This window comes from Lipotes vexillifer, unplaced genomic scaffold (assembly GCF_000442215.2).
Source record: "Lipotes vexillifer unplaced genomic scaffold, Lipotes_vexillifer_v1.1 scaffold165, whole genome shotgun sequence".
In the NCBI taxonomy this organism is placed as follows: Eukaryota; Metazoa; Chordata; class Mammalia; order Artiodactyla; family Lipotidae; genus Lipotes; species Lipotes vexillifer.
In genome coordinates this window covers 998452-1009798 of record NW_006799066.1, presented here as the reverse complement: position 1 = coordinate 1009798, position 11347 = coordinate 998452, and the positions used below count along the sequence as shown (strand labels likewise).

Sequence of the window (11347 nt, the reverse complement as noted above, 5' to 3'; positions counted from 1 at the left end):
CCGTCTCCCAGCTCTGAGAGGACTGATGCCCCTTGTGAATTTTTCACTCCCTACTGTCTACCTTCTCCTTGCACTGGCTAGTCTCCTCCCGTTCAGACCTGCCACGGGCCTGTGCTGAGCATCTGCTGTGTCTTCTCTGACCTGAACTTGAATACTCCCCACCCTTCCTTGTCCATCCCCAAGACTCACTGGTATATAGTTACTGTTTTATGGTACCTCTGACATTCTTTCGTTTGGTATTTCAATATTCTTCTGTACTATCATCCTCTCTCTGCCACCCCCCACCCCCCTCCCATGGCCTCGACTGTCTCTTGTTTCTCTTTCTGGTGATGACATTAAAAAGAAATGAGGTGCTTTCACAATCAAGGTACCACTACTCTTAGAAATTATGCAGCCACTATAAAATCTCTCAAAAAATAATTAATGATATGGAAAAGGCTTCTGACATTAAATATCACATCATTTGTATTTATGTAACGTCTAATATGCATTTTCATAGGTAGGATTGATTTAGTCCTTCTACAATTGACCAAGGGAGATAAGGACTTTAAATACATATACCTTGTACAGATATGAATTGATAGAAACCCTGCGCACAGAGGGAGAGAGAGAGAGAAAACAGACTAGACGAAAATGCATCAAAATGTTAGTAATGATCATTGTGGGTGGTAAGATTGCAAGTATTCTATTTTCTACTTTCAACTTGTAATTTCCAAATTTTCAATAAATAATTTGCTATAACCGAAACCAAATATTATAAAAATCACCTAGTCTAGTCTCCTAATTATTGGACAGAAAAAGGCATGTGTGCAGTCAGCACCCCTGTCTTGGCTGAGGTGAACATGCCATAAAGCACTGCCAGGGTGACCACAAGGGAGACACAGGCACTTGAGCAGCTGGGCCCAGCCCTGCTCTCCCTCTTGTAAACTGGGCTGAAACTTTCTGGCAGTGACTCTGCTTTAACTAAATGGAGAAAAACCACAAGCTTTTGCGCTAGGATCAGAAACAAGGCAAGGGTGCCCATACCTCCACTTCTATTCAATATCATATTCCAGGCATTAGCCAATGCTATTACATGAGAGAAAACAACAAGAGGAGTGATCATTGGAAAATAAGAAGTAAAAGTATCTTTATTTGCAGATGCCATGACTGCATAACTGGAAAACCCTAGAGAACCAATTAGGAAACTAATTCAAATAATAAAATAAAATAATTCCATTATGCAGCAGGATATAAAATTAACAGACAGAAGTCAAATGTCTCCATTCACACAAATAATAGCCAGTTAGAGGAAATAGCATTAGGGAAGACCTCTTTTACAGTATCAACAAAGATAAAATACTTAGTAATATATTTAATAAGAAGTGTGTGAAACTTGCGTAAGGAAGTATTTAAAACCCTCCTAAAAGATACGAAAATCAAGTTGAACCAAGTGGAAAGACATCCTTGTTTTTAGATGGCACGACTCAACATCATAAATCATAAATTTGTAATTCAACACAATGTAAATAAAAACATATACAACCCATTTTAATGGAGTTAGACAAGTGAATGCTGGATTTATATATAAAAATAAACATGCGAAACACCCAGGAAAACACTGAAAAGGAAACATCTTAGGAGAAACTAGATAAATCAGATATTAAAATACACTCTAAATCCTCTACAAGTGAAATAGTGTGCTACTGACTCGTGAAGACATAGAGCAAAGGATTAGAATAAATAACACATATGGATACAATAAATATGTATCTTCAGTTCATGATAAAGATTGCATCTGAAATCACCCGGGCAAAGATGGGCTTTTGAATAATGGTGCTGGAACAACAATATTTGGAAAACAATAAAAAATTAAGAGTCATACTTTACCCCATATACAAGAGTAAACACCAGTGGATCAAAAAGCACCCAAAGAGAGAAAATGAAACCATTCAAGTACTTGAGGAAGACGTGGCAAATTCCTCTTTAACCAGAGGGGGTAGGAAAAGGCTTTCTAACTATGATTCAAAAGTCAGATCCTGTAAAAGGAAAGGTTAATAGATCTAAACAGACAAAACACTTTTTAAAACTTACAATATGCTATAACCAACAATAAATAAAAGCCAAATGACAACGGGAACTGGGAGAAGATAGCTGCCACGTGTAACGCAGATTAAGGACTAACATCCCACATATATAAAGAACTGTTAAAAACTGAGGGGAGCACAATAGAAAAATGGGCAAGAGATAGGAACACATAATTGACAGAACAAGATACAAAAGTGGTCGTTACACTTAGGAAAAGATGTTCTAAATCACTCACAATAAAAGAAAATGCTAATTAAAACCACACTGAAATACGATTTCCCACAAAAAGTAAAAATAACAAAAAAACAAAACAACACACCACACTACACTGGAACGGCTGTGGGGAAATAGGTGCTCTCCTACATTGTTGGTAGGAATGCAAACTGACACAACACTTCTGGAAGGGAATTTTGCAATGTCTAACAGAACTACATTTATGTATGCCTTTTGATCTAGCAATCCCTATTCTAAAAATTCACCCTGAAGCTATGCCTCCAACAATTCGAAAATACGCAGGCATAAGAATATATATTGCAGCATTATCTGTAACTGTAAAATATCAGAAGCCATTTACATGCCGGCACACCCAGGAGATTGGTTGGATAAGTTATGACACAGCCATGCAAAGGAGTACTAGGCAGTTGTAACAAAGAATGAGGAAGACTATGAACTGATGTTGAAGAACTTAGTATACACAGTATTGTGAAAAAAGCAAAGTGCAAATGTGTACTGATGCTATTCTTTTGTGTTTAAGGAAGAAGCGGAAATAATAGTATCTACCTGCACATTCACGCCAAAACTTATAGGAAGGATAAATCTGGGATTAATGAAAAGGTAAGTAGGAATGAGGTGGAAAGGAAGGGAGGATGGCGCCTCTTCTTTGGGCATCATTTTGTGTACAGTTCTGACTAATGAACCGTGTTAATATTTCATGAACTTGGAAAAAAAGCAAAAAGAAAATCAACAAGGATGGGGGGGGGGGGCGCGGCCAAAACGGAATACAAATACAAACACAGAAGCTAATGAGCCGAACTGAGTAGCAAATAACATCGCACTGAAGGGGGGCAGGGAAGAAAAGGGGGGGGGGGGGGGGCGCGGCCTAAAACGGAATACAAATACAAACACAGAAGCTAATGAGCCGAACTGAGTAGCAAATAACATCGCACTGAAGGGGGGCAGGGAAGAGAACTAACCTCAGGAAATACTGGAAAAAGCATTTAGCCTCTACGGCATCAGGCTAAAGACAGAAGAACTCGAAACAACTACTGAATGAACGCTAGTTAGCAGGCTTCTTGTTCACAGAAATACGGTCTAGTAATTCTGAAAGCACTTCCTATATATCCTAGGATTAACAAATAAGAAAATATATTATGGAAAATAGGAGCCAGGTTTCTCGTAGTCGACAAAATGGAGTTCTTAATATTGGAAGGGGAAAGAAAAGAATGAACCCTGTGGTATTGAAATAAAATTGGAAGTATCACCATAAAGGCACTGGTTTTCCTTGGTCGGGAGGCAGGTAGATAGACGTCCATGTATGTATATATAATAAACATAGATGTGTGTGGAACACATGTAGGTATATATGTCATACATACATACATACATACATATCATATCTACACAGGCACGTGCATGCCCTTCCTAGCCCCATCCACTGAGAGGTCTGGAAGCAATGACCCCCCAGCAGCAATGAGCACACCTAGTACCCAAATCTTGGTTTCTAAATGCCCTTCTCCAGTAAAAAACCACCAAGGCTCCTTAGAGAAACGATCAGTTCCAGGACTTAAATAGGGAAGTTGCAAATGGGTTAGGAACATCCTCTGGTGCCAGAAAGTAAGGAAGAGCTCAAAGAAGGATGGGGACAAGACAAAAGGAAGGGAGGACACAGCCTGCAGGGGCTCCCACCGGCCCCTGATCTGGGATAATGTGAGCAAAGTAAATAACGGTAGGACGGTAAGGAACTATGACGCACTGAATGAAAGAAGACTCCGCAAGTCCACACAGCTATAAATAAGCAGATATAGGTAAGAAGGTAAAGCTCTTCCTAACAGCAGAAGCCCGACCAGTAAATTCAGGAGGAACAATGGAATTGTTAAATCACCACTTAGCGACTGTCATGTGTGATAGTCTCAAAGCATCTTTCCACAAGATACTTTTTAATTACAAGAAGAAAACCAGGAATTCTTTGCACTGTTTTTGCAATTTTTCTGTAAATCTCAAATCATGTCAAAATGAAAGGTTAAGAAAAACTTTTAATTTTATGGAAACGTCAACTTCCCTTAGATCTCGATAACATCAGAGAGGAAAGCTATTTCTGAGCACTGCTTTGCCTCATCTCACGTGACCGATGGCAGACAGGTGGCTCGCCTCCCCTGGCTGGCGGCGGTGGCACCTGGGCAGGGAGCCCAGGCCCGGCTCTGGGGCTGTGCGCAGGCGACTTGAGATGGTTCCCACAGACCGAGCGCCTCACCTCCCACAGCCACACGCTGACCGGGACGGGTGCCTGTCTCGTGGTGCCACTTCCTGGCAATCGATACTTAAACTTCTGTGCTTTGAGTGTGATTTGATCAACCAGCCAGAGAACTCTCTGTCTCTCCGGCTTATTTCGTTTTCTCCTCCTTATCTGGTCTTTCCAGACTCCTTATAAGATGATCTGAAACCCTGCCATGTGCATACCTTGCACATGTGTAAACTCATCGTGCTCTGAGTACAGAACGATGACAGCATCTAATGTTTACTTGAGCATTTTTCATTTCACTGAATTCTTACAATAATACTGGTAAGAGACTCCTTCATCTCTCTACCTGGCAAAAAGTTTTGCCCGCAAACGTCAGAAATGCATCCGTTAATTAACACAGTGCCAACTGCAACAGGGGGGAATGACAGAAACCACGAGGCCTGATGCTTCTATTTTCGAGGGTAGGGTAAATTTTCTTAAGCTGTTCTGACAGCTCCCCAAAGCCCCTCTTTAACCCTAGAATTTATTAATATGGTACTTGAGTTCCTCGCCTCAAAAAGCTTAAAGTACATTTAAAAAGTTTAAAGTACATTTAACTTTTATGTTATCAATAACTATTTTTGTCCTTGTTCTGTGACTGTTATTTGTCCTCCTCAGCAGGATGACTACTGATGCTTCCAACGAAGCTGCCTCGTCAAGAGTGTGCCTGGCCCCTAGTATCCAGCTTCCATCTACAATCAGAACAACTCACGGTGGTTTTTCATGCAGTTTTCTTAAAAGTTATGCAATTCAAATTCACTAGACAAAAGTCAGAAATGAAAACGGAGCAACAAAATCATAGCTCACTGCATTTCAGAACATGAATGATGTCACGATTTCCTAGAGCCTCTGCCTGAGAGCAGAGTTCTCATCTCGGGTGCCAAGCATCCCAATGAAATATGAAGGCAGGGAGCCCTGCAGAGCAAAATTCATTCTCAGAGTCAGGCAGGTATTATAATACTTTCCTCACTTTTCTGTTATTGTATGAGCTTTTGTCCCCTCTAAAAAGAACTTCTTGGTTATACGCAAAAGCTAGTCAGCCTGTACACCAATTACACATTTTGCAGAAAAATAAAGCTCATAAACTATCAAAGATAGAAAAGTTAGTAGGCAATGGCCTAAATGGCACTGAATTAAACCACACCAAAATTTCCCCGTTGCCAATTAAAAAAAAAAAATTTTCCTGATTACCTTTTAAAATTTGGTACATTGAAAATCTATTCCTCCATGGAAAAAAAAAGAAATCACAATATGTACTTACAAGTTTTTGTATTTCACGTAGAACTCCTCAACTTCTACCTCTTCTCCAGATTCCTTCTGCAACAGAGGAAAATTTCAGGCATGCACTTGAAACCATCTACTAGAATGTTCCACAGTAATGATTTACTCCCGTGTGGGCACAAACAGGCATTGCGGAAGCGGCACAGGGTGCTCCTGGAAGGATGAGCACATGGTGAGCTGCTGGGAGGCCAGAGGGATGAGGGCGGACCATGCGCGCTACCCGATGGGCTCCGGCTTCTCAGACGTGCATGGCTTTAGCTCGTCCCTAACCACATGCAGCTTCATTCACAACAGCCTGACCCCAAATGTGGCTTTCTGCCAAACCCACAGTGCTAAGGAGACGCCAAGTGTACCATTTTCTCAGGCAACAGCCAATTAGCCACTGCTCTCCTGAATGCCATATGGATTATTTTTGGCCGCCTCGTGGCAACTTTACATGGTGGGTTTTGTAATGTTTTAAAATATTTAAAAGACATTTATTCCTCCATATAGTTAATAACGCTAAACAAGAAACCATATAAAACTAAACCTTGTTCCGAGGCTGTAATTTCAGTGCATCACTATTCACAGTTTCAGTTTGACTCAACGGTACAATTAAAATCTCTCAGACAAGATGTCACATACGCATAGCCGCCAAATAAAATTAACCCTCCAAATACTACACCGAGGTGAGGTTAAAATCGTGACCCATCAGCCAAGTCAAGGGTGCAGTGGCGAGATTATCTCGAATATCTCCCCTGATCCTGCCTATTGTAATGTCTGCAGAAGATACTGCACATATAATATTTTAAGCATCTCTTTCAATACTTTTTTCCTCTTGGTTGTAGGCTGTTAAACAAGTTGTAATATGTAATTTTCTTCTGGAACATTTGATCAGATAAATCAGGGATGTAAAAAATAAACACCACTTACAGATGTCTAGAGATTGCTTTTACACTCTTACAAGAGTACCTGCCTTGAGGGTCACATTTGACTGCTAAACTGCCTCAGAGGTGCCGCAAAGAAAATTAAGGCAAGTCAGAACACAGCACAGGGCAAACAAAGGAGCAGAGACTTCTTACTGGGTGACAGGACTGGCACCAGATCTGTTCAAAGAGGCTAGGATCAGCCTCAACCCCCAATCTTCGAACTACTGTCAAAGACTATGAACTTAAAACTTTTCTTCAAAACTCTCACACATATCAGTTAAACCTAAATTTTAAGCAGTTTTTCCATCTGCCTAGAGATCACCAGTAAGAAGACAGGATATTCAGGAGTGGGGTCGAAACCCATTAATATCTGATCCTGCCCTAATGGACCTATAAATGGTCATCACCCTAAAGCAGCTTCTTAAATCAACGTGTTCAGAAAACCATCTGCATCCCCAGATTTTCTTTTTTTTTAATTATTTTTTATTGGAGCATAGTTGATTTACAGTGTTGTGGCATGTACCAGACTTTCAGGTGTCCAAAATGAAAAGAAATGCTTGCTGGGTGCCCTCAAGAGCCAGGGATATAAACCTGCAATTACTGTATAGGTAAATTCTGGTCGATTCAAGTAACAATCCATCCCGAACTCGCCTTACATTTTTCTAGCCCTTAACATTACCCCGATCCACTCCCACGTTTCAGCAACCATTTCAAGACACATTATCTTTGCACAGGACTGGAGATCACAGTAGAAAGGCAAAGATAAGACTGTGGTCAGCCAAGGAGAATGGGGAACCAGGATGAGCCTAGATCTTGTGATGCTTCTCATAGCACATCATGAAATTCAAACCTCGAGTGGAATTCAAACGTCTGGTCTACTGCTTTTACTTTTTTGATGTTAACTATATTTCTTTCAGTTCTGAGTTTTTGAAAATTACTTACCTTTGAGGTAGTAAAAAGACACGCTTTATCCTTTCTATGTTCTGTTATCTCCTGATTTCCTTCTTCCAGATCTTTCCTCCCGTACTGTCCCCTTTCCATCTCGTTCCAAGTGGCCTCACTGTCTGTAACTTCTAAGTGGGCCTCAAAGCACACAGATCAACTCTTGAACAAAGGGGCAGTTTTCATTCTGTCTCGATTCTGCTCCAGAAAGTTCCGACTCTTAACGCCATCAGCTGTCTGTCCCTGACTCCCGTGAACACCCATTTTCTCATCACGACCAGCTATGCCTCTGGGGGTGCTGTGGAGATCTCAACAAGAGAGTCTCAGGCTGTTTGGGAGGAGGGGATCAGGTTCTGAGACCTCATTTAGTAGCACCTGGAGCTCGTAGAGAATTGTCCCAGGACCTATTTCTCCTGGATGTCCCAAATTAGAACCCTGTGCTTTGTTTAACTGACCACACATACTGGATCGGCTTCTTGCTCCCAGATCTGTAAGGAGAGAGCTGTAATAGAGCTGTTTTGCCCTTCATGTCATGTAAATATTATCACGCTGGCCTCTTCTGCTTTACTTAGGGCAAAACAACTAACAAAAGTGTGTGCATTCATAAGCTCTCAGGAGCATCATTTTAATTATGCACTAAAGGGCAGTCGGTTTGACCAGACTCTCTGGACAGCTGAAAACAGCCCCAGCCTCTACCTCCCATGCCCCAGTGCTCAGAAGCCTTTCCATAATGGGCGTATCCAATGCATAACTGAGTCAAGGCACTATTTCTGCAGGTGCGTGTGTGCACGCGTGCACGCGCGCACACACACCACTCAAATTTATTACTAGGACAGTTACCGTTCAATTTGAGAGTCCTCTAAAGTAATTTTATGTGCTCGATAGACTAGTTTTGAGAAATGTGTGTATCTTTTCATTCATTAGACTCCTAAAGCAGTCTGCCAAAATCCTTACTATTCACATGAAATTGGAAGTTCCAAACATACTGAGCCATACTTGTTCCACTGTTCACATGAAACAGAAACCTTGACCAGGCACTAAATCAACTCTTCTGGTCACCTGGATTCTAAAACAGCCGTTCAGCAAATGATAATCCTGTTGGCCTGAAAGAATGAATGACCTTTCCCAAGCATCCTATTACTAAATTAAGCAGTCACACTGGGGAAACAAAGCTAAACTGTAGTGTGAAAAGGCAGAAATTTTGTTAAATAATGCACAAAAGAATGAGAAAGCTCCTTGATAAAGGTAACAATAAAGCAAAGGTATGAATCCATTCCTACTTCTGGCCCAACCTGCTGTATATTCTACCAGAGATGCCAAATCATAGTTCATTTAGGAAGAAAATAGGACATAATAATACAGAAGCCACTTTCAAAACTATTTTTGACCTTCTGGTACAAAAAGGATTTGAACTGTTTTCCCCCAAAGACAGATGGCTCAAAGCAGAAGGAGCTACATGATGACCAAATGTGGAAAAGAAGAAAATTAACCTTTATACAATCCAAAAGTCCATTCTTAAATCTACCTCGAAATTCAAATACAAGTACCACCTATGTCCCTTGCACTGGGTCTCACGCACATTACTTTGGGTTCAGAACAACATAAGTGCCTGAGCTATCCCTATATAACACGAGGTGCGGAGTTAGGGAGGTTCTGCCGGATGAGTTCTGTGAGTTTGCATGACTCCACCATAATGGCTGATACTTCTCAGGCTACAGTGATGAGGTCAGCTGATTGCAAAACCCGTTAACTATCCCCACTATGTGTGGGCACCATGCTGGGGAGGCTCTGAGCCCTTAACCAGTTTCCACAGTGCTGCCAGGGGGGGAGACAAAGGCACCTTCTCACAGCCATGTCTTCCATTATTCATGGTAATAGGAAACAGACCAGAAGGCATAGCTAGAATCCAGGGGAAAATCTCAAATTTCCTTTTGCTTCTATCTGCTACACTTTCCTCCAATATTACTGAAGCTGATAACTAAAGTAACTATTTGGAGAACATTAGCAGTTCAAAAAGTTAGTACCTGCTAATGTTTACAACCTTCTAATGTTTTCTTATGGCCCTTTATGAAATGCCACTCATCTACAAGCAATTCAATGGGCTCCATATCTCTTTCTTATTTTAAATCATACCTCAAGGCATATCTCTCCTTCCAGAGGAAATTTCCCATTAATTTTCTCCATCCTAAAATTCACCTACTCAACAAATACTCTACCCTCAAGTACAATTACAGCGATTTTTAATCTCCTGTGTTAAGATAAGCCTGGTCATCTGTAAATGGCAGCAATACCTACTCCTCAACTGTGGGTACCTATCTTTAAAGGACTGGAAAGAAAAAACAAAAAATGCCCTCCAGTGGGCAAAACAGAAAGAAAAAGTGATGCCCTACATCATGCATAGTCTAAGCAGCTCTGAAAAATAGAGCTAATTATAATTTGCAACCCCCAAACCTGCTGGGTATGCCTGCTGAAGCACTATCGGTTGAATGAAAATTATTATATCCCATCCAAACCACGTGCTATTTATTCAAACAAGCCACTTCAATTCGCTGAAGGGGATTATTCTTTAAAGTACATCAAGCATTCAAATTTTGCCATATATCTACAATTCACAAGTTAACAGTTCTAGAGTCATTAGAAGGACAAAAATGCAACCTTTCCAATTAGTTAAATAGTGCTCATTTCTGCTTGAACGGGTGGGAAATTTGGTTGAGATTTTATGTTCATCAGAGAGGAAATCCTCATGTTCAAAGAGCTACCAGATAGACACCCCATACACTCCCACTACCTACACTCATTATGAAAATATCTTGACATGTTGTTCTTGATTATTTTTGTTTGAACCAGAGTTTTATCTTCTGATAAAAATCTATACTTTGAATTAACACAATACAAAAGCAGAGCGTATTGGAGCAAAGGTAAAGAGACGTTTACGGCTGGTGCAATACCATTTTCAAGGATATCTAGATAGTATCTGAGTAGTAAACGTTTCCTGTTTGATAAACCCAGAAGCTCACTTTAAATCTCATAATTCCTACATTCCTCATCTCTCTCCCTGGAAATTACACTTTGTATACACTTTACATCTTTAAAAATAAAGGCTTATTTTACATGTCAAAACAATGAGGTTGTCTTCCACACACCCTGAAAGCAATAAAAAGTAACAACTCTGCCTCTGACCATGATTCAAGCTAGAAGACAGACACCTATGTCTAAAGGAGACCATTTTCTAGAGACACCAAACACGGTTTGCTGGAATATGTAAAGGCATCTGGATGCCCATGTGCTTCTACAAAGTAAAGTGTTTTCTCAAACTGGGCAAGAAGGGAAATGGGTGGATGAAATGGGGAGTCTCCATCAGTAAAAGAAGATGCAGTGTTCCTGGAATTTGTTGCCGCAGAGTGTATGTGGCCCCTCAGTGACATGGGCACCAGGCTAGTGACAGGTACTTAGGGCTTACCTTCGTGGATCAACATGAATGCCGAATAATTTGGAAGAGGGTAAGTCACATTACCTTCAAAAATTACACTGAAAACAGCTCTGCACTTCACTTCTGCACTATCAAAAGAATACTAATATTTCAACTGCATACGAAAACTATGAGAAAACACCTACTTGCTAACATGATAAAGAGATCTTCCGGGGGGGGGGG

The 11347-nt window shown here is 40.7% G+C and overlaps 1 protein-coding gene across 1 annotated transcript in view; it reads right to left on the bottom strand.

Annotated features, from left to right (window-relative positions):
• CHD7 (chromodomain helicase DNA binding protein 7) overlaps window positions 1-11347 on the bottom strand; it is an 84496-nt gene that overhangs the window by 51114 nt on the left and 22035 nt on the right. Inside the window, exon 5 of the mRNA XM_007471475.1 lies at window positions 5826-5881. Coding sequence (XP_007471537.1) covers window positions 5826-5881 — 56 coding nt within the window. The remainder of the gene's footprint in view (window positions 1-5825; window positions 5882-11347) is intronic.